General features: G+C 37.3%; 1 protein-coding gene across 2 annotated transcripts in view; it reads left to right on the top strand.

The window, feature by feature from the left end:
* The window catches only part of FUT9 (fucosyltransferase 9), a 110,411-nt gene extending 93,834 nt beyond the window's left edge, over positions 1–16,577 (top strand). For both annotated transcript variants that reach the window (XM_038177181.2, XM_005021355.6), the window contains one exon: positions 6,501–16,577. In XM_038177181.2, coding sequence (XP_038033109.1) covers positions 6,501–7,588 — 1,088 coding nt within the window. In that variant the 3' untranslated portion in view covers positions 7,589–16,577. The remainder of the gene's footprint in view (positions 1–6,500) is intronic.
* The last annotated feature ends 10,306 nt before the right edge of the window (positions 16,578–26,883 follow it).

Here is a 26,883-nt window from a genome sequence, read left to right as displayed (position 1 = left end):
CGTCGGATTGCAGAAAGGAACCACTGAGCTGCTGCCTCAGCAGCTGGGGAGTGACAGTATGTGAGTGCCACCAGGAGAAGGAGAGGATAGATGGCAATCACACGGGAACACTGAAGGCTGCTGAGCCATTGCAGCATTCTGTGTGTTGCACAGCAATTGGGAGAATGGAGATGAGAATAGGGTGTTACTCACCAAGGCCTGAGAGGAGAAGATTCAGAGATTCTCAAAAAAGCAGCAGTACCTCAGCCAGCAATTGACAGGAAGCTCTCTGTTTTGCCTTTGAAAACGGGGACTTTTGTTGTTGTTGTCGTTGTTGTGCACTAGATTTTTCAGTTTCCTTTACATTTTCACTATGCAGTATTGCTGTTTCATAGACTGCAAGAAAGGTTTCAAGATGAGATTTTTTTTTTTTTTTACTAATTTATTCAGCAATTTTCTGCAGTTTTAGGCTGTCGGGATGCATTTTTGTTAGGTACTTTTTACAACAATCTGTGATTAATATCATCACTGACCATAAGGCTGGAAGGAATCAAAAGAGGTCATCTAGCCCAGCCCCAGGACCTGAGAGAATCTAATCTCTCCTTGCTGAGTGATGCTTGTCTAACCTGTTCTTAACAGTCTCCAGTGATTGCTTCAGCACCTTCCCTAAACAATGTCTTAATTATGCTACCTGTCCTCTTAGATTATTTTTCTAAAACTGTTCATAATAATAAAAATTACCACTGTTGAATAAAAACATTCTATATTGTCCTCAAAGTGCAAACACACAAAACTGGAATCTGAGGAATTGAACAAATATCCCAAAAACAAAAGAGGTGGAGAAGGGAAGAAAAAGAATGGTGCAAACAACTATAGAATCAAAATACACAGCCTGAGATTAGCAGCTCATTCAACTTTCAGCCTGAAAACCTTTAACTCTATGTAGCTCCGATGAGTCTATTCAGACTGGGCTGCTTTCAGAAATCTGTGGGACAGGTGTGGAAAAGAATGGAAACAAGCCCATGCAAGGAAAAAATCTACTACTCCAGTTGCTAAAAAGGCATAACTGGGAGCAGTAAGAGTTAATTCCATCAAAAAAAAAAATTTTTGTCTCAGAGAACTGAAGCAAAAGTAGTTTGGGGCATGTCCACACATTAATGACTTGGAGATAGAAAGATAAACTCAAGCTAGCCTGAAGCAATATATTTTCTTTTAATACTGCAGGTGAAAAAACCTCCAGCTAACTGTAAGTTTGGTCTAAGACAACACCACCTTTAGCATAAAGGTAGATATGTCACGGCTGGGGCTGCTACAATATGCCAGAGGACAGGGAAAGGAATTTCAAAGGAATGTTCTTTCCAACAGTAATGTTTGTTTGCATGAGATTCGTATCAGTTCCCACTGCATTCAACTGTTCTTTTAATATTTCCAGAGTATCTCCATAGATACTATCTGCTTGTAGATGGGCCCATCTCTGACATGTCTGTTTGCCTCAGTGTTCTCCTTCTGCTTCTCACTTTTGATAAATCCTCTGTGCCAGAGATGCCCAATCTGATCCCAGGAGTGATCACCAGAGGCTTTAAAGTATTTCTTCTTGAGTTCTCCTGAAACCAAATGCTGATAAAGATAAGAATTAGCCCTGAACAATTCAGGATTTTAAGTAAGGCAAGAAAAGTAACAAGAGTTCTTTATTCATTATTCAGTGTCCATGACTTCAAAAATAACACTGTCCCTTTGCTCCAGCTTAATTTTAAAATACTGTCCTCAATGTCCCTTTCCACCCTTGGAAACAAAACGTTCCCTCACACTTTCAAATTCTCCAGAAAGCCATCTTAGCTCTTCTAGGAGATTTGCAGTGACTGCCAGTGCTGACATTTTTTTTTTTGATGGATGCAGTGGCCAGCTTGTTTGGATTATAAAAATCATAGGACTGACCTTGACACTAAGCCTTTGGAAGATCTCAGTACTAGACTAGTAATGACAGTTATACTTCTGCAAGTAGTTATATATTTGGGTTACTGGGAAGACTTTGATAGTATGCCAGTGAAGCTAGCATAAAGATATGCCAGAAAAACAGATACTGATATTATTGACCAGGAAGGTTACCTTTTTTTCTCCCTCCTGCAGTGTTGCATATCAGAAATATATATATATATATCCTTTCTGGAGTAACTAAGAAATCACCATTGCAAAGGAGCCATGATAAAACAGTTCCTTTAAATTTCCATTTTATTTCTTTGTGAACATGATGCATTCACACAATAGATATATTTTTTGCAAGCCTTGCCTGGTGTACTTAGGGTTAATGTTGCTAGTACCCTGCTACTATCTCCTTGGTTGTGTTGCTACTACGTGGAGTTGCTTGCAGATGTAGTGCCAAATTTTGCACTTTAAAGTTTTAAGTTTTGTACTGAGAAAAATAGCCTTGTACTGATGAGATATTATACTTTCAACTAGGAAAAAAAGCACCTAGAAGATACTCGCTATGTCACAACACTCAGAAATGTACTTTATAATGAAACTATCAAAGGTAATGAATTCTTCCAGTTGGCAATAGTCTCAGTAAACACATTTCTTTGACAAAGTTTTCTTTTCAGAGGCTGGCATGCCAGAGGTTGATGGGGGAGGGGATCTGCAAAAAGGAAATTTGTGCTTCCGTGGTGGAAGGAAAGCCATGAAAGAGGAAGGGTGAGCTAAGGTTATTTGGCTGGATGTCTTGTAATGAATGTCTCCTTAGTGTCCGTCACCTTTATGTGAGAGCTACAGCAGGAGATTGGTAGTTACCTTAGGCACAAAAAGGAAGAAGGAAATGTTAAATATGGAAAACGCATTTTGAAGAACATTGTGAAAAATAAATCTTCCATAAATTCTAGTGGGCAAACAAAGGAACCAATCTTAATATCCTAGCATTATAGAAAAGCTACTTCGCAAGAAAATACTATTTGTTGACAGGTGCTTGCTGTATGTTTTCACTGTGCTACTGCCTCCCTGTATATAGAACTAAGGGTCCCAAAAGCCATGAAGGCAGAGTTTGCTGGTTCTTCAGTCTGCTTTAAGGAAGGCAGAAGTTATTGCTTCTGAGGTTAACACTTCATTCTGCAAAAAAAAATATTGCTATTCCCAGTGAATATCTTAATAGTTATTACTGCAGTTACCACAAAATCCTGTCAGCTCCTTGGAGTATAAGCAAGTGGTATTGCTAGAATTCTGCTCTAGGCTTCTGCTTCCTTGCAAACCTCTCATTCCAGGTTTTAACATCTTACTTTTGTAACATTTTTCCACAATCCTGTTAGCAGTAGCTTCCTAATAGATGTTTGAGTCTGTGTAATGAATGGCTAGTTCTCTGAACCCAAAGGATGTAAAACCAGACAGTACTTTCCTGTCTGTGAGCTAGTGTTTCAGTGAAAGGTAAATTCTAAGAACCACGGTCCCGCATCAGTAGGGGGCACATAAGTAGAGGGCACCAAAACAATGTGAGGAAACAGATTTGGAGGACAGAAAATAGGTTAATTTACTTTTTTAGTGTCGTGAGAAGTTAATGTTGGTATTCTGGAGCAGCAAGTGTTTATCCTCACATTGACATTATAGTTCAAAACTTCCTACACAAATACTGCACCGTGAATACACTATAATTTCTTGCAGAGAACAGAATAAATAATATTTGACTCTTTCCTATGTAGCAGAAATTGTCTTGTGATGATACAGGGGGGTTCATTAGTTAGCAGATGAGTTTGGTGTAAGATAATCCCTGCAATGAAAGCCTTGTGAGCTTTTAACCGGAGGGTGACTGCATTACAAGGCACAATGTTAAAGTACTTTTCTGATTTGCCGGCCATTTCAGTCTCCAGAAAATGATCAGTCTCTGTGAATAGACACCTTTCCCAAACTATCCTTCAAACTCAGCTCACACTAGCTCTTATGTGAAAAGCTGTGTTGGTTTCAATAGCAGAGAAACTAAGAACAGTCACATAAAGATTGGTTCAGCCCCTTGTTTTTAACTTGAGTTTCATCTCCTAGAGCTGTTCAACCTAAATCCCTTATTCCTCAGAGACCCTGCTCAGACTGTCATTATAGAAAGGCAGGGAAAGAACCTTCTGCTCTTGTGGGTCATAAACTGCCCTCTAGATGTATTTCAAGCAAAAATCAACATAAGCTGGAAAAAAAAAAAAAAAAAAAAAAAAAAAAAAAAAAAGCCAGTGTGATGTAGCTGTAAAACCACAAATTTCCTTCAGAGGAACTTGAGCTGATGAAAAGAAGTGGAAAAGTTATGGACACAAACATTCCTCCCCTTTACTCCTGTCAGGATCATTTTGCTTGAAAGCATAGAGGACTTGCTAATCTATGTCCAAAAGAAGAGGACGAGACAAAGGAGTCAGACTAAACACACCAAAAGATTTTAAAAATCTCTACTGGCTGTCCACGTCCAGGCACTCGTAGGGTAGGAGGGCTACAGGGCTCCTCTGTGAGCAGGGGCTGGGGCTGCCCCATGCTGGACTCCAGCCAATTCCACTGACCCTGCCACTGGGCACAGCTGGTGCCAGCAGCCAGGATGGCAGTGCCTAGGAAAAAGTGTGTTTAAGAAAGGCAAATACACTAGACAGACAGTGAGGAATGAGAGAAAAAAAAAAAAAAAAAAAAAAAAAAAACAGCCCCATGAACACCAAAGTCAGAGAAGAAGTGAAGATGCTTCAGGCACCAAAGCAAAGATTTCCCCCTAGTCCATGGAGAGGGCCATGATGGAGCAGATATCCACACTGCAATCTGTGGAAAACCCCATTCTGGACCAGCGTTTTTTTATAGAAAGACTACAGCCCATATACTGGAATAGGGGAAAAGTGCGAGGAAGGAGTGGTGTGGTGGAGCTGTTATAGACTGACCTCAGTCCCCATTAACAATCCCTTCTGCTCCCTTTGGAGGGGTCTCACTATCCAAATCTATTTTCATTGGCAATGAATCAGATTAATTTTCCCCAGAGTGAGTCTGTTTTATTGTCCCATTACAGTAATTGAGAAGTGATCTTCCTATCCTTACCTCAGTGAGCTTTTCCGTCTTAATTTCTGCCCCTGTCCTGCTTAGGAGAAGGATTGAGAGTGCAGCTGGGTGGTCACATAGCAACCAGCCAAGGTTAACCTACAGTACCTAAAAACAGAAAATTAAGACCATCTGACCTTCCAAAATAGGGAAGAAATTGTGGAAAATTATTTTCCTCAAGATATAGTGGTAGTGTAGAACTAGGAATGACATTCCCTCTGTGTCCCTTTCATAAATGACGAATGTGAAAATGTTTTTTGTTGTAACTGTGCTGCTATGCTTACGCATCATCTTTTACACTCACAACATTCTACCATGTCTTTGTGCTGAATGTAATTGTTTATTTCACAGGTTAAATGAGATGAGCTGGTTTAAATTTTAAAATATATATATATATATATATTTATTTTTTTGCTTTCTGTCTGATTATTTTTTTTAAAAGTGATATTTTATATATATTTAGGTGTGGGATTTTTTTTTTAATTAAAAAAAAAATAAATGTAACACTGAATATGGGAGCTGAGAACCTGAGAACCACAGGACTGTGGCATAAAAACATAACTAAATGTTTAAGGACTTACTACTGTTTGTTTTTCTTTATGTGGGAACTGTGACGCTGAATATGGGAGCTGAGAACCTGTACTGCTGCTTTACTTCCCTATCTGTTCTTGGAGTTCTCAGGAAAAGGCACAAATGTTCATACCCATGTACCCACCAGGCATAAGCTAATTTTCTGACAGTCTTATTGATAACAGAATTAAAGTTCCAGTGCTTTCCTTTTTCTTTTCTCTAAAGCTGTATCCTCCATACATATATACATATGAATATGTATGGACCAAAACTGCATCATATTATCCTTCACCCAGACACACAAGAAGAGAATCAAAGAGAATCATTTGTCTCAAATCCTTGGCCTAGGTTTTAAGCAAAAACACTGTTTAAGATATACAATGATTAAGACATACATATATATATATATATATATGATATATATCAAGCATGACATGTATGAAAACCCTACTTTCAATTTATGTCAAATAGCTTCTAATGTGAAGAGGAGAAATATGCCATTATCCAAAATTTTGCCATGAATGCTGTGCAAGATCACATAGATTCATAGGAAAATGGATTCATGGAATCATGGAAGTGCAGAATGGCTTGGGTTGTAAGGGACCTTAAAGATCATCTAGTTCCAACCTCCCTATCATGGGCAGGGATACCTCCCACTAGTCCACATTGTTCAAAGCACCATCCAATCTGCCTTGAACACTTTCAGGGATGGGGCACCCACAACATACCTTCTCTACTTAGGAGAAGTTTCTGAGATTATAGGTCAATGATATCAAAATTTGTCCGTTTTGGGGTCTGATGTCTGATTGCATTAACAAGACATGATTGCATTAACAAGACATATATATATGATTTAAATATCTGATGTTATTTTCTCTCTTTCTCTTCCTCTCTCTCTCTCTCTTTTTTTTTTTTCTCAGAACAAATTATGACATCGACATCTAAAGGAATTTTCCGGCCATTTTTGATTATCTTCATTGTCCTTGGTTGTTTCATGGCATTTATACTAATTTATATTAAACCGACAAACAGCTGGATCTCTGGTCCTATAGAATCAGCCAGCTCAGTTTTGAAAATGAAGAGCTTCTTTTCTTCCAAAACTGATAATGTTAATGAGACTACTATTTTGATCTGGGTTTGGCCATTTGGTCAGACATTTGATCTAACATCCTGCCAAACAATGTTCAACATCCATGGGTGCCATCTGACTATTGACCGCTCACTATATAACAAATCCCACGCAGTTCTCATTCATCACAGGGACATTAGCTGGGATCTGACTAATTTACCTCAGCAAGCCAGGCCACCATTCCAGAAATGGATTTGGATGAACTTGGAGTCTCCAACACATACTCCTCAAAAGAGTGGCATTGAACACCTTTTTAACCTGACCCTGACTTATCGGCGTGATTCAGATATTCAGGTGCCTTATGGCTTCATGATGGTTGGTACAAGTTCCTTTACATATGAAGTGCCAAGTAAAGAAAACTTGGTGTGTTGGGTTGTAAGTAACTGGAATCCTGAGCATGCTCGAGTCAAGTATTACAATGAGCTTAGCAAATACATTGAAATCCATACCTATGGGCAAGCCTTCGGAGACTACGTCAATGATAAAAACTTAATTCCAACTATCTCTACTTGTAAATTCTACCTTTCATTTGAAAATTCAATCCACAAAGATTATATTACTGAGAAACTTTACAATGCCCTTCTGGCTGGATCAGTACCAGTTGTACTGGGCCCTTCCAGAGAAAACTATGAGAATTACATTCCATCAGATTCTTTCATACACGTGGAAGATTTTCTCTCCCCAAGAGAGCTGGCAGAATATCTTCTAATGCTTGACAAAAATAACAAGATGTACCTTAGTTATTTCAACTGGAAGAAGGATTTCTCGGTGCATCTTCCTAGGTTTTGGGAATCACATGCATGTCTTGCTTGTGATCATGTGAAAAGACACCAGGAATACAAGTCAATTGGAAATTTAGAAAAATGGTTTTGGAATTAATGTGTGTGTGTGTGTATGTGTGTGTGTGTGCGCACGTACGTGTGCACTTTTTTGAAGAAGCCAGAAGGATCTTTAGTCCAAGTGGAGAGGAAAGGAATAAGAAAAGAAAAGAAGGAAGAGAAAACCTTATGTCATGGTTTATCAGCTATCCTCTCTTGGCTGTCCTATTTATATTTTGTAAGAGATTTTAAAGATCATGAGCAGCAGTCATCAATACTCAGTTTTAAATTATAATGTACATACTAATTATGTGCACTGAAGAATATTTGATTGTTTACTATAATTTTTAAACAAGATTTTTCACATTGTCTATGAAGTATGCCTCATTCTTGCACATAAAGTGGTGATTTTTAACATTTGTTTTTTTCCTTTTTTTTTAAAGATTTTATTTGCTTTTTAATCTATTTGGAAAATGAGGACACAACTCTTAAATGCCATAGAGAATTTTACGAACATAATTTTCTGTTCTATTCTGAAATGTGTGTAATGTTTTAAAAAACAGTAACTTTTTTATGGGTCATCTTATATTTTAGGAACACAGTGAAGTTCAATATCTGTCATTATTTCAGTGTGATCAATTGCACCCCTTTTTAAGGGTGCAGAATGTAGAAATACAGTTTTTAAAAGGTATTACAATAGCAGACGCTCTGTTTCTAAAAAGGATGAGTTTCCGAAGAAACAGCTCCTAGAGTTACTTTAGTAATACGTTTGTTACCCTCCAAAGAGTAGAGAAGCCAGATATAAACAAGATGAACAATCGTAGTGATCAAAGCCCGATTCATCCAACTTTTGAATGCATTTAAATGCAGCATGTCCTTAATTTTCCTGGTGTATCAAGTATTGTTTACCTGAATCAGGGCTGTAATTGGTGATATATTGATACAGAAGTAAATGGATTTTAATATAGGCATTTGATCGCGTAGACTCATGCACTGAATTTAGCTGGTAATAGTAACCTTTAAGAAATAGCTTGTTAAAAGATTCTAGAAATTTCTCTCTGTTGTTTTGTTGTTTTTTTTTGTTTTTTTTGTTTTTAATTGTTAAATTTCTCTCAAATTCTGTAAAGATCTGTTGAACTGTAATTATAGTTGGACAACTTGCTGAGTAGCAAGTTTCTTTTCTGAAAGAAATATGCTGAAAATCAGTAAATAAGTTATCAAGATGACATATTCAACCATTCAACTCATTATGCTAATGAGTTTTGTTTTCTGAAAATATTTTGTGTGACAGGTATAAACAAATGCATTCTTAAGAACAGTAGATGCTTTCAAAATCTGAATATACAAACAGGTTTTTAAGTATTAAATTTGCTCTGATAACAAATACAGAAATGTGATGATTGTCATGATTGTTCAAAATATGTCTGTTTCTAATGTGTGTTATTTGATTTTATTACTTTTTTTCTTTCAACAGCTAAGACTTAAATTCTGGATTGCTGTGTATAGTACAAGGTTAGTTTAATGATGTAGGACATACGGATATATTTTGGTACCAACTGAAAACCAATCAGCTTAGTTTTTTAGGTCAAAATATTACAGAGTACAGTTTCTACTGAGTTGCAGTCAGTTCTCAGAATCTTGTGTCTACTATTTTGATATGTTTTAAAATCATACTAGAAATGTGAATTCTTTTCTGACTATGTTATCTTTTATTTAAACTACAGAAAGTTGTAAAAGAAATGTTAAAAGGTACAAACTCACTGGTAAGCATCACACGGTAAAATTAGTACATTGTTTCAATAGTTAACAGATGAACATTGAGTTCAAACTTTTGAGACTTATCCCTAAGAAAAAGAAAATAACATGTAAAAAGCTTGAAACATGAAGGTGTAAGATGCTTTTCATTTACTGTGAACAAATACATGTCCTGCTACTAAAGTAAGGCCTGGTAAAAGAAGCTACATACAGAAAAGAATGAAAAAAGTCTAACGGTTTAACTGGAAAAACTTCTAGTTATGTGATGTAGAAGACCTTGATCGAGCAATTTAATTGATAAGTACTTAAGATTAAACTTGCAGACAACAAGTGTGCTGCAATAATGAATCAAGTTGTAAGTGATGATTAACAAACAATAAAGTGATTTATGAGATACTTTGTTTACCCCAGGCTGGAACAGAAACATGGAAGGCTGTAAGAATAATATACTTACATTTCTAAACTCAGAAACTCCTCTGAAAATCTTATAGAAACACTTGTGTTCTCCCTATGTCTCCATTTAGATATTTATTTATACTGTGTATTGCTGTCTTAAAAAACTAATTTACAAGATACTGTGAACCTCCTAAATTCACCAGCATTCCAGTAGGAAACAAGATGGGCTTACCTTGCAAATTTATGCAATATAAGGAAACCCAGTCTTCTAAAACCAGTGTTGACATTGTCGTAATGTGAATAATATTTCTATCATTTTGAAGGCATGTGCCTATTACCCACAGGAACAAAACCTTTCTGTTTCTTCATACTTTTTGTTTTCAGGGCTGTGAAATTCTCAGCTGCTGAATATGGCACTGCTTTGGCTAGATTACCTGATTTCTTTGATGCTGGAATTTTAAAATTCTTTGCATTGACCTCAGTGGAAGTATATTCACCCATTGGTGAACATGTACTGTCTCTTATTTCATTCCTCATTCCAGATAGCAGGAGGTGTGCTAGGCATTACAAGGCCTTAGTCAGAGGAGACTAATTCCTTGGCTTCAAGATTCATCTGATAAATTCTTATATTAATAACAAGTAAGCACAATAATGAGATGAGATGGGAATATATATTACTCGTTACTAAAAAGATCAATAGGAGTATACACTGGAAAGTTTTGAAATATATGCTACGTGTTAAGCCTGTAAGTAATATTGTTACTTCTGTGAGCACTGGATCCAGTCAGCGTGGCTAATCTTGTGCTGAATTTTAAGGTACATGACAGTCTTTTGCTGGAACTGGAAACAGTCATTCTTGTCACAAAAACTCTACACAAGCTTGTGTAGATACTTTGCCTTGAGGATGCATTACTTGAATTATTTCAAAGATTAATAAAACGGGAGAAATTTAAACCAGATTGAAATGACTAAGAATCATGATCAAATCCTAACACAAGACATGGCCCTAATGTCTCACTGATATTCCTGAAGTGTGTGGTCTGGAACAAAAGTGAGTCAGTCATTTTATGAAGATTTTAAGGGGATCTACGTGTATGTATTGTCAAGACTTAAGCAGTCCTGAATGTAAAGAGCTTTGCTGACAGAAGCTGTAACATCTTCAGACATATCCAGCCTAGGTGGTAAATGATGGAAAAAATGGTTGTAAATTATCTGGACTTCATGCATGCAAAAATGCAATCTGCCTGGACCTACACACCTAACTAACAGAAGACTGATTCCAGTCTGTTTATGCTTTCTATGTGCCATCCTAAATGAACAATTAGTGTAATGGGTTCAAATAGTAAATCCCTGTGAAGGAGAATGGGCATAAACAATTAATTATGGAAAGAAAAATTACACGGAATTAGATAAAATGGAAAACAAGGCATTATTTATGCCATGGTACCACTGTCAAAAGAAGATACTTGTACAATAAAAGAGAAATTAAAGATGAGAAATCACATCAATTCTTACTATTTTCTTAACAATTTTATTTAGCCAGTCAGTTCATTTTATTTGCCGGCCAAGTAACCCAGCAGCATGCTTACTTGTCACATATTACATCGTCAGTCATTGAAGACAGAGAGTAATCATTATTCTTTCTTTTACTATACCTTCGTTTGGTTGTTCTTAGGCACTCTGTGCTATGCTGAACTATCAACATTATACTGTCTTAATCAGTGTGGAAAATAAGATCCAAAACAGATAAAATGCTAACAGCAGATGCATTGCTCTCCCACTGAATGTGAAGAGATGTCAGACAAACTGGCAGCAGATCCTTCTAAAGAAGACTTTTCCTTTCATTTCACCAACACTCAATGACTATAGCAGCTCATGCTCAATGTGAGATCTCCCTTCCTTAGCAAATTCGGGTTCCTAGTTTCTTTGAATGCCTCTTATCATCCAAGGTGGCTGTGATTGCAATGAATAAGCAGCCTGAGCGAGGCCCACAGACTGTGCAAGAAAGAACCAGCAACATATTTGTTTTTTAAGAAATATATTAAATGAAATGAAAGACCGAGAGAGCTAGAATATGTATGTGGGGCTGCGGATTTCATGCAGACTGAGCACTATCTGTGTAACTGGCACTGCTGATCACAGTAAACAGATGGTTACTGGCTCTAGCTATTTATGTTCACTTTCAACCTGGAACTGAAGAAGGAAAAGGAAAAGGAAAAGGAAAAGGAAAAGGAAAAGGAAAAGGAAAAGGAAAAGGAAAAGGAAAAGGAAAAGGAAAAGGAAAAGGAAAAGGAAAAGGAAAAGGAAAAGGAAAAGGAAAAGGAAAAGGAAAAGGAAAAGGACCATATAATTTTCTCTAATCAGGCATCAGTTAAATAACTAAAAACTGTTACTGGTTATTCAAAAATGACACTCCTGTTAGCGTTGTATTATCTCTTTTATTAGATAAAAAATAACATTCGGGGTGGAAGACTGAAGTCTGTCAGTATGCTAATCATATTTCCTATTTGATATAAAGAATTCTTATTATCTTTTCTTTTTTGATTTTGAAATAAATCTTTCTGCACTTATGCAACAATGCTTTGTGGACCTCATTCAGAAAGGACCTTAAGCACATGCATATGACCATGAGACTCAAGCACATGCTTAAATTTAAAATCATCTTAAGTGCTTTAATGCAATGGGGCTTCTAACAGTATATTTTTTACTGTCTTTGGGAATGGTGCCAGAGAGCACAGTCTATAGCATAGGCCTTGTGTTTCCTTTTAATATCCATGAGTCTATTCTGTGAGTAAACTGGCTACTCCAAACTGAAAACTCTTCAGACTAATTCTAGCTTAGTGCTTATCCATCAGATGTTGGCCCTACTCTTCTGCTTCAGCATATAACATGTGCATCATCACCTCATATCTTCCACTCAGTATGGCACCCCACCTTACAACCTCCCTGTGCTGTGCACTTAGATGTTGAATACAGAGGTGAGAGGAGCTGAGGCTTGCTGAGATGGTATTTAGAATATTCTCCTAGGAAGAAAGTATAAAACCTGGTCACATCTGCTTCATTTGACCCAGACCAAGTACGTCCTAGAGGCAATGAGTCTAATCATAGAACAATCATAGAATATCCTGAGTTGGTAGGGACCCATGAAGATCATCAAGTCCAACTCCTGACTCCACACAGGGCAACCTAGGAGTTAAACCATGTATCTAAGAGTATTGTCCAAATGCTATTTGAACATCTAAATGTGAACCCCTGATTTACTTCTTATTTTCTTTCTGAGGATAAGAAAAGGCATATAATTGAAAAACAGCACATGGTTTTATTCCCACTGTTGAGGAAATGTTTGCATTCTTCATCTTAGAGAAGCATACAACCAGAAACAACTGAGTTGTAAGTAAATTAATTGGACTACTGATTTATACTAAACTAGAGTTTTAGGAACTAGAGGTCGACAGCCTGGGAGAGACAGAGAACACAAGTGTGTCTGCGCACACAGGGAGGCTTCTGACCTCTTTAAATCTAATGGTGGAAGTTAGTCAAATATTCAAGTGCTTCCTTCATCCAAACCAGTAAATTATTGAGAAGAGAATCTAGGTGAAGTACTTGTTTATCTAACAGTTGGTGGGTATTCTTATTAACAATGGGTGACAATTCTACTTTCTTGTTTGTTGTTTTGTTTTTCTGATATAAGTGTTTTTTTTGGATGTTAGACCACAATCAATACAAATACAATTCATTCAAAATGGTTGTTTAAGCTTCATCTTTTACTCCTTGCTCAGGCAAATATTCCACCGAAGTCAGTAGCTGATATGGGACATTCCCAAATGGGACATTCCCAAACATTCATACAGGATGAGCCCAGAGTGGAATGGCTGGGGTAAAAAGCAACCTTCTTATTTGTGGATGTTTTCCTTATAATATATGAATAAATGGTTCTAGTGCTACAGCCCATTCTAACTTCAAAGAATCAGTGTAACATTCATACTGGTTAGATATGTTCATAAAAAGTACAGGAATGCCAAGAAATTGATTAAATAAACCATGCAGTAGTAATTTTAATTCATGGCACAAATGCCACAGAGTGATACAGATAATAAAACCATAAACTCATGAGAAATAATTAGTCCTAGAGACATCATCCTGTGGTTTTTGTATTGGAAAAAGTCACTTAATTACTCTATTGGAAAGCTATTTAATTGAGAAACCTTTATGTTGCCATATTCCCCATGCAATTTACTGAACCCAATAGTTTCTGTGCAGTGAAGAGTTCAGAGATTTGGTCACATGTCAGAGCCTTTCACCTCTGGGTTAATTGCCTGAATTATGAGTAGGTTGGTGCAGGTGGCTATTTGGGAACCTCTAGCAGGTGATACTATGATCTCGACCAGGCTTCTCATTCCTACTTTTAGCTAAGGAGGTAAAGAACTGAAGTCATGTGAACTGAACTCATATGACATCTTTGTGCATTTCTCAGTGCACAGAGTGACCTAGGGTGCTCCCAGTCCTGCAGCCTGCACCACACCTGTTTGTGATTACACAGAAGTCTCTGTTGTCTTCAAGAGTATTGGCATTTCTTTGAAGTATAGTGCTTGTCTGTACAAATGAAGTATTCATACCTGGGGGAACTCTTCATTAACATTCCTAAGTAAATAATTAGTAAAAAAAAAAATAATCTAATCATTGCAAATTGGCAGGGAAAGCAATTGTTGGTTATTCTATATATGAATTAGTCCAGCATAAAACAGGCTTTCATGAAACCCTGTTCCCCTGACTTGATACAGACAGTTTGGATCTATATACAAGGACATGCACGACAGCAAAATGTGAAAGATATACCATAAACTAATGCTTTGAAATTGGGATAAATTTCCTATAGAGCCTTGAAGCTGTAACTAACCACTTAGCTGTCACCAAATGAAAATATTCCTTTTCCTTATAACATGGTATGAAAAGCCAGTCTGATATATGTATGCTGTTCGGTAAATAATTTAACCACAAAATCTGTATTTTCCTTTGCTGTTTCCTTTTGTAATGCATATGTTAAATGAGATTAAAAAGTATGGAAAGTTAACTCCCTTGGTGCAGGTTAATGTTTCAAGGATTCAGTGGATATCCTGAAGACAACAAAATGAGAAGATTTTCCATCTATACAAAATTCTAATGTGCCAAACTGCTTCCAGTGAATAATAATAATAATAATTTAAAAATAAAATAAAAAGTTATGTATGTCTTTTTATTAGGATTTGCAAAATCTTCTATTAATGCACTGTAATTTTGCACTATTTTATAAGAAAATAAAAAAAAAAAAGAGGGAAAAAGAAAAAAAAAAGGAACTGACAAAGAAACAGAAAAAAAATCTAAAAATAGATGCCAAATGTATAGTTTGTAAAATACTATTTTTCTTATATAAGGTGTCATCATATAGTGAATCTAACTGTGTTAATGTAAACTGTGAAAAATGTGATGTACTGTTGTGACACAGCCTGTCAAGGGCCATTTCTAACACACAGACTAGTCACCTGGACTTGTTTATATATGAAACATATTCATAAATCTGATATCACTTTTATACTTATTTTTTGTAGGCTATTTTTCCACATTTACAACACAACTGTTATTTTATATCAAACATTAATTTTGCTTTAAAATATTGTTTAAATAGCTGGGTGGGTGTCTTAAATGTGCCAGATGTTCAAAACTGTAACAAGGTACTTCAGAAACTATTCTCTGCAAAGCTATAATGCTGCTGAAATTCAAAATGTTTTGTTGAACAAACAGGCATACTGTCAATAAACAATGGTTTTTGGTCCATGATAATGATGATAATGCTACATTTGCTAGGATAAATGCCTGGTAGTTATGAGCTGCATTTCCCTATCTTTCTCTCTGTTGGAGAAACAATACTGGGTGCCATAGCTGAATGTCATAGATATTCAGCCACTTGCATGATGTGCCATAGACTTGACCTCCAAAACATATTGACAAGAATTAGGAGAAAAACCCTAAAGCTGCTTGTCCTGATTCAAACCCACTTTGGGCACGGATCATGGGATTGCACTCAGGACTGGCACAATCTCTGTAAAGATAGTAAGTTCTCTATGTAGAAACATGGGACATTTACTCTCCTAGTGAAAGATCAGGACCAAAGTTCCTTTCTTGTTTATTTGAGCTTACACACATAACATTGAATGGGATCTGATATGAACCCTTTATTCATGTTCTCAACTAATAATATTTCTTGTACTGACAACTTAATCTTTTATATGTTTTAAATAGCATACATAATGCATAATTCATGTGTAAGAAATAGTAACTATGGAAAACTTAATTTTAATAAAAGAATGAAAACCATTCTTATCTGCAGGCACATTTTAAGATGCCATGTCAAAAGGAAATATTGTAAAAAGCTGTATTTTTTATTTGTTAGTGACTGTATATTTTGCCCCATGATGTTTTATAACAGGAATTCTACCAAACTGTTTCTTTGTTACCTTCGAACAATATCGTCACCCTGAGATGCATCTGAAAAATGTAGAGGTTTAACCACTGATGTTTTTCCGTATATTTTTAATTTGATGTTGTTGTTAATCTTTGTTCTAATTATGTATAACTATGGTCAGAATTTTAAACACAATTTGACTGCAGTCAGAAGATACCTACTGTATGAAACCATAGGTAACTGTAACCATTTCAAGGACTTTCATCATTTATGTGAAATTAATCTTTCTGAACTCTGATCCTGACATGGTTAACAAGCAGCTCACTGACTCTTATTTATTGAGCACTGGAATTCACCCCAAAGGATAAACACTGAATTATGTAAATAATAGTGCTCTATATAAGCCTAACAAATTATTGTAATAGGTATATTTAAAATAAAAGAAAACATTCTAAGTGTACTACAGTCTTTGATCATTATTTTGTAGGTCTAATGCCATTTTTTTTCTTTTTGTAGTTCTCAACAAGAGCCGGATCTAAAGATTGTTGATTGTTGCTAGTCATTCCCATGACTCTGACTGAGATTTCACAAACAGTATTTTGCCTTTTTTTAAGCTGTTACACACAAAATCCTTGCAAGTGGTCAGAGTCAGAATGAATTCATGTGGACTCTTGTTTGACTTTCCTGTGTACAGTAAGCAACATAGCTAAATCATTATGGTACTACTGTTGAAGTTACTTTGCCTCGCTTTTGATGATGTCAGTCAAATAACTGTACTAACTAATGCAGCATTCCCAAAAGAACAGAGTATTTGGTCCCCATGATAACAGAAGCAGGGCAGAATATTATTTTTGGCTACAGTGCAACTTGTAGAATTGGTTAGGGTGTTCAAAAATCCTTCTCCCTCCCATTAGCTGGGTAATTTGCTTTCCACGTGAGCTAAAGCTTCACTAACTTGGATACATTCTTTAAAAGTTTCTTACATTTATGTCATTTGCTCAAACCAGAATTATCATTATCTTCAACTTACCCATAAAAAATGCAGAGGCTTTTTTTTTTTTTAATAGTACATGGGAAAGAAATCCCTGTCACATTTCATTATTCACTCCTTCTCATTTCCTCTTCTTACATTCAAAAGCCATATCAAAAAGTCAGGCTAAGACAGCTAATACAACCTTCTGCCTTTAAAACAGAACTTTTTTTTTTTTTTTTCTCAAATGATCCATTTCATTCTCCCTCTCAAATACAAACTCCTTCTGGATACACCAACTTATTGGACATAAAGCCTTACATGCTTAGAAAACCGGGTCAGAAGCAACTGACTTTTTGATCTGCCTCTAGAAGCATATCCCTGAAGTGAAAGCCAGAAGTTGTGCACAGAAGTTGTGCAGGTTTCTAGCACTGCCAGCATTAGGGTTCCAGAAGCTGAAACCATATCTATGAGTGATAAAGCTGCTATGGGCACAACTTCCTCATTCAGTAAAACCAGCAATAACCCCACTTTAGCTTTATGCAGGCTGGTACTTTGGCACAAAACAGTGCACGGAACTGAACATGAAGCCAGTGTGAGTCTGAGAACAGGCTAGCACCTCTCAGCAAAGCTGATATAGAAGTTAGAGACAGACAAATAGTTACAGCACTTCTTAGTCTATCAGCTGGTTGCACCCTGACACACCACATTACAAAATACCCCATGTCAATTCTCACTAACTAAAATAGCAGCTTCCTTCCAAGTCTAATATTTTCTCAACACATATTTTAATTCCAATGAAGCTTTTGGATAGGATAACAAGCCTTTAGGCAAAAGACCTGGTTGTAGCTTAAGATATCTCAGAGCAGATGCCTACATGTAGGTGTGTAGAGGTGCAATAAATAAGTTCCCACTACATGAGAAAGAGTCACAAGTTAAACAAAGTAAAAGGAGTCTGAGAGCAACTCATCTCACCTACTCTGTGGGTCTTTATCTTCAGTCCTGCCTAAGATCACATTAAAAAATAATGCATTATCTAGCAGTTCGATTATAATTTTATTACAATTAATTTTGATGTACAAGGAAGAAGAAAATAGTTGCCTGTGTTGAAAGGTGAAAAATTATAAGGTTCCATTTTTTCAGTAAAAATTAGTTTTTTATAATGTTCTAATTTATATTTATGAAAGATCAAAAGTATTCTCAAAATTTTTGCTTTTAATTCAAATCTTAAAATAATATTAATATTTCCATAATAACTAAATAATATTAAGACTAATTTGAGAAACTCCACACTAATTTCAACATTTTTATGAGATGTTTCTTTTTCCCCAAAGAGGCTGTTTTTCAATGACAGGATTCTTGAATGAGGAAAATGTCATCAACAGCATTTTCATTCTTCACTTGGCCTCTGTCATCTGAATTCTGTCATGTGTGAAGAACACATACTCAGTGGGCTGTGGTTAATCAAAATGGAAAAGTTGTTGCAAAAGGTTTCAAAATAATTTCTATATAGTCACAGAATCTCTGATACACCACAATCATGTTATTCCTGCAATAGGAGCAATCATCTAATAGTTCATTGCCATCTTTCAGACACATTCTTTCAAGGTACAAAGTTCACTTTGCTTTTTAAGCTGTTCACTCTTGTTTTCCAGCACCATCACAGTTTCTGGCATTTGTTGACACTGTCTCCATCTTATGTCAACTTGGTTTCCTCAGCCATATCATGCCCTCCCCTTCTGCACTGAATCTATATTTTTGCATTCTGTCTATTTTGACAGAAGAAAGAAATAATAATAATATTTACTTCCAGCTAGAATAATTCAAGCCCCTGTACACTTGAACTAGTGAGCCCTATACTCCTACACCACTGCCCCCTCATTGTCATTAAATTAGATGTAATTCACTGATAAGTGCACTGAGATGAAATCTAACAAGGTACGTGGGCAATCAGGTACTTTTTAATTGGTTCTGCTTGTCAACCAAATATATTGTAATGCAATCAACTGGATGTGTCAATCACATCCAGAATGGCAATTTTACCCTTGAAACCTTTTATTTCAATGTTGCTCCAAGCTGTCATGTGGTTGTATTGTACCAGACCCAGTCCTGAGCTCAAAGCCAGAAAGCAATACGAAGGGGACTGAGCAATATCACAGGATAACCATGCGGTCAGATGTTATCTGAGATTTCATGATTAATTGAAAAATAAAAATCAAATACAGGTAGACATACCGTACAATTTACTACAGCAAAATCCACCTGCACAGCCCCATCTCATGTCCAGCACCATTTATCAACTCTGTCTCAGCACAATCCTTGAGTCTGCACCTAGTGTCCTTGCTTCTGGCTAGCACAGATCACCATGCGGACCCACGGAGCTCTCCAGTGCCCCAGACAAGCTGTCTAGCAAGATGAAGAATACATGCATCTCCAGGCTTTCCTGAGAGCTGGATGGCACTGCCTGGTGAGGTCTGAGGCAGGCTTAATCCTGCAGGACACCCACTGGCCATACAAGATCTGGGTCAATGAGAGAATGTTCAAAAGTGCAGCTTCATCTTTTTTTATTTTATTTTATTTTTATGTCTTTCATGTTGGATGTCTGAAAAAAATCTTTTATCTTCTGTTTGTTTGATATTAAAGAGCATGCTCTTTTCCACTAGCTCTGAAAGCAGTGGCACTTAATATTATCATTCAGAACCTCTTACAAAAATTACAGAACCAAATCTTTAATCTTTGTAGTGATTTTACATGTCTCTGATGCATTAAATTTTAGTTTGTGTTTGAGATGAATGCTTTTCACAGATAAACATATTGTATAGCAAGACAGAGATCTTCTACCTTGTTTTTATAAGGCTCAAAAATGTACTTACAAATGAAAACACAGCTCACGAGTTCTTTCTTATCAGCAAAAAAAAAAAAAAAAAAATATGCAGAAATGTGCACCATAATGATAATAATGATAACTCTTGCTTTTTCCAATCTTCCATTCAACCAAGGAGATCAAAGAGTTAATGAAATAGATCTGACCCTTCAGCATTTTTAAAGCTGTTTTTCCTTGATAATGCAATTTGTAGACATAAAAGGCTATAAGACTCCTTCCATACTTAAGAAAACCATCTGCACAAGTGTTAGCAAAATTGGGGCCTTTAATTTCCAGACAAACTGGTGTCTTGTGTAAATCCTCATGTTTTCATTCTCCTACAAGAACTGAAGCAGAGTTTACGAATGACATAGTCCACTTCAGGTAGTCAGGCTGTCTGCTATCACAGTGCAGGAGGAACTAGCTCAGCTATTGTACAGCACAGTACGCATACATACCAATGTAACCACCTGCCCACACCACTCCCAGCACCTGAGCAAGCTCACCTGGAGCCATTGAACTTCTGAAAGGGATCTGCTACACCCCTCCATCCAGGAAAGCTTTAGACTTCTCCCTCAAGATTAGTATTTTTTTCTCCTAATGGAAGAAAAACAGCCTTAGGTGATTTTCTGTATTTCTTAATCCTGTAATGAAATCTGTGACTAAGTTACATGGGAGCCTCTCCTTGTGGTGAACATACCTTTACAAAGCAATTGACTACAGCTGACCACATCATTAATAAAGGTGTCATTAACAAAGAGATTTTTCTCTTAATCTCTCAGGAAAAGCAAATATAGCTTGTCTTGAGTGAAACATTTAGATATTTTGGAAACCATTTAATGCTGATATCCCCACTGAAGAGATAGCTCCTTTCTCCCTTCCCATTACTTTTCTACCCTGTAGCCCCGTCTTTTTTTTTTTTCTGACAATCTGTTAATGCCAACTTGATAGTTGAGATTTACTACAGGACTGGAAAGGATACATTTTGAGACAGAATGCCCAGAACCAGCCATTCTCAGTAACTTGAGCATAATCTTTTCATACCTTACCTTAAAATTACTCAGGAAGCAGTTTTGCTGCTTAGAATCATGGCACTTCAATAGTTAATGTATTCCTCCTCACTGAAGCCCATCTTATCTTGTGACAGCACTGCTCTTCAGCTTAAAAGAGAAAAAAATGTTTTCTTCCTCCCTTAAATTTACCTTCAAGATGTGTTTTCTTAGTGTTGCATCCCTTCTCTGCTTTCAGTTTGCAGTTCCTTTTGCTTTTCACATCACAGTTTTGCTATGCCCTGATATTTTTATCTGCCAAGAGCAATTTATCCTTCCTGAATATGAGTGACTAGACTTCTATACAGTATTTGAGATGCTTGGTAGTACCAGCTTCAAAAGTACTTCTCTAAAATGATTGATCCATTTTCCATCTCTCTTCCAGCCCCCTCCCCAAAGAGCCCTTTATTGGAGATGTCTCTGGCCTTATAGTGATTTTTTATTGCTCTCCCAATAGCAGATTGCTTCAGCTTGAGGGCATTTCCCAATTCTCCTCCCTTAACTGTTTCTCAGTCCCTTCCCACTACAGGAGAATTCCCTTCATTCATTTACCAGCTCAGCACCCCAATATTATCTAAAAACCTTACATAACTTTTGTTTTCCTATTTTAACATATTAGCATAATATAATTGAAATTGCTTGTGAAGTCCAGAAACATTAATTTCAAGGCACTGTTGATTGCATTGTTCTAATACTTGCAGCAATATCTCCACTGTATGATATGACACCCTCCAAGACAGAAAACAGGCTTAATAAGCTTTATCACCTCCTCTGAAGCTAATTACTTCTGTGGCTTTTACTTCACAACACATTCTGGTTTTAAAAAGTTCCTCAAAACATCCCTCTCCACCACCAGTTTTTACCTTGACAACACACTGCTCATTCTCAATTTATTTCCTAAACATAACAATGCCTCTCCACAGCAGTCATTCAGTGAAGTTCATCACCAGCTCCATCCCCTTAATAGACATTTAATTCTTTTAAGATCCTTTAGCAGAAGAAGAAATGAAGCCTAGTTTTATGAATTCAGGTCCTGTAGCTGGATTCTCTAGCATATAATTAGGTGTGATGTCTGATTAAAGTTTTTCTCACAATCAGGACATTCATAATAGCTCTCTCTTGTGGATTCCCTGGTGTCTCTGGAGGGCTGCATTCAGAAGTCAGGCTTTCTTCTAGAAGGAAGACTTTACAGGACTGTTTGAACTGTCTAGTTGCCCATTTCAATGAACATACTATCTTCACATCTACAAACATTCTGTGGAATTGTCTCATGTCCTGATAAATTTTGAAAGATACCACTAAACAGGGAGACATAGGTAGATACATATAAAGGAGAAAGTAATCTCTAGTAAAATCACTTAGTAAATCACATTTCCTAAGCTTCGTATCCTTAGGAAATATCTCTAATATCTCATTCTGAAACAAAGCTCCTTCTACCATGAAGCATTACAAATATCTACCATTTTCATATCCTTAGAGAAACACAAGCTCAACTTTCAACTTCCATGAAGAAACAAGACAAAAGCCAGCCTCTAAACTGAAACAACTACTGCTTCACTTTCGATCCATTTACAAAGCTCCTTCTTCATCAGACTCTTGATTTTGTAAGAATCACATTACGTTCCTTTCATGCAATATTTCCCTTCTTGTCTTACCTACAAAGACAGTATTGACAGTATTTCCCAAATGTCCACATATTAAAAAAAAAAGAGAAAAAAGAAAAAAAAAGAAAAGTAGAAAAGAAAAGAAAACATTAGAATAACAGCTAAGAGTTTTTGCTAAAGAACAACCATTCCCCAACTGTTCATTAAAATACAAGCTGCTCACAAGTAAATACACAGCCAAGCAGGCATTAAAGAAAAACTATTTTAGGAAGCCTACTGCACTGTACATATGGGCATCTGATTGTATCTGCTTGTGGAGACAGACCACTGGGCTAGGTGGACTCCATGTCTAGCCAACTTTGATCTTTCTTATGTCCTCATACAGAAGCATCATGCTGAGCTTGCCATGATTGCATCTGAAATCTGACCTATCGATGCCACAGTTTGTCATTCCTGGAGACCAATGTCAGCACCACATTCACTGGCCAACTTCTAAAATCCCTCTCATTTACCAGTCTGTGTGCACCCTTCAGGCAATCCCAGTGGCACGCTACTCAGATATGGCAGCAGGTGGCACACTGTCTAATGGTATCGTTTCTCCCATAGCAAGTCTGCTGTGAGAGTTAATTGAAAGCTTATCTGGCTGTACCTGGGTTAGCTCACAGAAACAGCAGGCTGCCAGGGATGTGCAAGCCAGCTACACACCTCGGAGGCAGAAGCATGTGGATAAAGCTAATTCACCGCTGCGTTGGCATCATGACATTGTATGTGGTACACAAGCAACAGAGTACCATATTTCTCTATAAAATTCAAACGTTAACCAATTCCAGAACCAGCACTGGACTCTGAGAGCCTCAGAGGAGTGGAAGATACAGTTTTCTCAGTCCTCTTTCATGAACATAAGACTTGTCCTTGCTTGTGTATATGTATTCCCACAGCCTTCGGCCTCACAGAACTGCCCTCCTTGCTGGTCCTTCAAGTGACTGGGGAATACCCAAATCTCCCTGAAATCTGGCTTCAGCAGAACTATGAGCCATAGCTGCAAAGGTAGATAGAGGCAGTGGGAAATGAATATATAAGGTCACTTTTTCCATCATGCCCCAGGCATTGTAATCTGATCTATATTATTAAATTGTTAGAGTGATCCCTGGTACCGTTTATGCCTCAGGCCAGCTGCTACATCCCAGTATCGCTTTAGCACATTTCAGGAGTCATCTCATGCCAAGAGGCATTTAATATGAGATTACTCTGTTCTGGAGGATAGACTTGACTAGACTAGCCTGGCTAGATGCCGGCTTGTGCCAGAAAATGGCTGTGGACGTATTTCACTAGTATAAATGTCGTTAAAGCTAAGTACATATTTAAGCATTTAATATAATGTCCTTCCTTAGATTCTTGATCCCTGTCTTTCTCATGAACTAGAACAACGTAACAACCCACCACCTACAAAATGGTATTGTCATATTCCCTTGGGGATAGCAATCATGTTACCCTGAAAGAGCTATGAATTCATTCAGGAAATTGCTGTTACAGTTCAGTGCATGACCAATTTGACAACATGCTGACAATTCACATTCACATATTCACTGTGAATTTACCCTTTTTAGTGATAATTTATTCTTAATGAAAACAAAATTCTACAACTGATATTGCATAAAATGTGAAACTAACTTATATCTCAATTTTGCCCCACCTTCCCTCCCTTGATTATTATGAAAGTCCTCTAGAGTTCAATGGTGTATGAGTGAATTGAGTCCTTCACATATTTGGAGAAGAGGTAGCTCTTGATTAAATGGTTCATTCATTATTCCGCACCACACGATATCTATTTGGAGATATAATTTTTTTCTTCTCCAAAATGATATTTTCTGTATAATTGAAATAGAAGGCAAGACCAAAATGCTGTTCGTACAGATATGAAAGATAAATAACAAGCAGAAGAAATTCTTTCTTTTAATAAGTATCTGCTGACATTCCTTGAATCTAGTGACACATTCTTTTAATGAATCCAACAAGTACTGAATATGTTTATAGAAGCATAGGAGATGGGTGAATTATGTCAGTTTGGATGTCCTGCATGAAAGGATTCAAAGGAGCATTTGCATGTTTGCATACATAACTGATTCAAAGTCCATCCAAATTCACTTATTATCTCATATATTTACACTCCACATTTAAGGAGGATGTTAGGAAATGAATTTGTCAGCTAGGCGAGAATGTTTTTAAAATGTTATCCTTTTTAGACAAAAATTGTGAAGACTACAAATTACAATAATTTGTAACAGTTTTGTTGCATTGTTTTGATCTGTTTATTTTGTTCTGTTTGCTGTTTTGAGTAAAGAATGTGAAACCTAGTAGATCTAAAACTTAAAGAATCAAAAGTTACACAGAAATGCAATGCTTATGTATTTATGACCATATAACAATTCCTTTATGTTCTGATTTTCAATACAGTACTAAATAAAACAAAACAAACAAACAAAAAAAAAAAACTGCACTGGTGCAACACTCCCTGATGTCATAACAGCTTATGACTTTTTCATCAAAACTCAAAACTCAGTACAAAAAATCTGCATCACCACAGCTTCCATGTAGATATCCTTAGAGTTGGTTAGATCCTGTTAAGAGAAAAATGATTCTTATTTAAAAAAAAAATAAAAATCTAGTTATGTTAAGCTGGATTTATATTCAATATTCCAATCTGTTCCAGATTAGTCTGTCACCAGCAAGAAGACACCATCTGATATCTAACACAGTGTGAATGAGAGGTACATATTTTGACATCTCTATTTAAGCTACCCTCTGTCTCTGACCCACCCTTCTTCCTCCCTTTTCTAGCAGAAACCTTAATAAGGTAACAAGGCCCTTCTACCCCATTCTTAGAACAACAATATTTAACTGTGCCTACACTACTCATAAACTTTGAAGTGACTCTGAGTGTAGAAATATGTTTGTTTAACTTGTTTCCAGAATGGAATTTATGTGACTACAATAGGACTATAATTCAACATAATATTAAACACTCATACAACTGCAGGCAAGATGGGCAGAATAATTGATTGCTGCAATTCAGATTGCTTACTTGTTAATTTCCTTAGAATTTATCACGTCCCATTTTGATATTTAGTCAAGATCAGTTTCCAGTTATAGCATGTCTCTGAACCCACTAGCAATATCTTCAGAGTGCTTTATCCAAAATATTGTGGCTGAGCAGTCTTTTTAGGTCTTTCTATTTTATTCACTGAGGAACATCACTAGCAGAATATACCATTACCACAATGTAGATTATCCTGCAAATAGTACAGTGTTATTCCATGTGGCTTAAAAACATGTATGCTGAGGGAAAAAAAAAAAAAAAAAAAAAAAAAATGGTTCCAAAATTATATAAAACTAATTGTACTGAATTTACCTGGCAAGATTTTGGTAGCAGGCGGGCTGTATAGGTGGCCTCTGTGAGCAGAGCCCAGCAGCTGCCCCATGTCAGAGCAGAGCCAGCTCCAGCGGGCTCCAAAGGAACCTGCTGCTGGCCAGAGCTGAGCCAGGGAGCGACGCTAGGCCTCTGGAAGAGAAGAGTGAAGGAAAAAAAAATGAAAAAAAAAAAAAATTGCTGCACAACAGCAGCTGGGAGAGAGGAGTGAGCACCAGCCCTGCAGACCCCCAGGTCACTGCAGCAGGAGGGCAGGAGGTGCTCCAGGCACACAGCAGCAGTTCCCCTGTGGCCTGTGGAGAGGCCCCTGGTGGAGCAGGCTGTCCCCCTGCACCCATGGGTCCCACATGGAGCAGATCTCCACGCTGCAGCCCGTGGAGGAGCCCCCAGTGGAGCAGGTGGATGTGGCCTGGAGGAGGCTGAGGCCCATGGAGAGCCCCTGCAGGAGCAGGCCCTGGGCCAAAGCTGCAACCCATGTGAGAGGAGCCCACGCAGGAGCAGAGGGTCTGCTGGGAGCTGCCGCCCACCCGAGGGGGACCCATGCTGGAGCAGTTTGCTCCTGGGGGATGGACCCAGTAATACGGACCCATGTTGGAGCAGCTCTTGAAGATCTGCTGCCTGTGGGAAGCCCCTGCAGGATCAGTTTGGGAAGGATGGCATCCCATGGGAGGGACCCCACGGGGAGCAGGGACAGAGAGTGACCGTGAAGGAGTAGCAGGGACAAAGCGTTAAGGACTGACCGCAGCCCCCATTCCCCATTCCCCTGCACCTCTTGTGGGGAGGAGGTAGAAAAGAGTGGATGGGAAGGGAAGGTGGTTTTAGTTTTCTTTCAGTTTCTCACTGCTCTAGCTTG

This window comes from Anas platyrhynchos, chromosome 3 (assembly GCF_047663525.1).
Source record: "Anas platyrhynchos isolate ZD024472 breed Pekin duck chromosome 3, IASCAAS_PekinDuck_T2T, whole genome shotgun sequence".
Classification (NCBI taxonomy): Eukaryota; Metazoa; Chordata; class Aves; order Anseriformes; family Anatidae; genus Anas; species Anas platyrhynchos.
The sequence above is the reverse complement of the archived record's forward strand: the minus strand, read 5'-3'. Positions and strand labels throughout refer to the sequence as shown.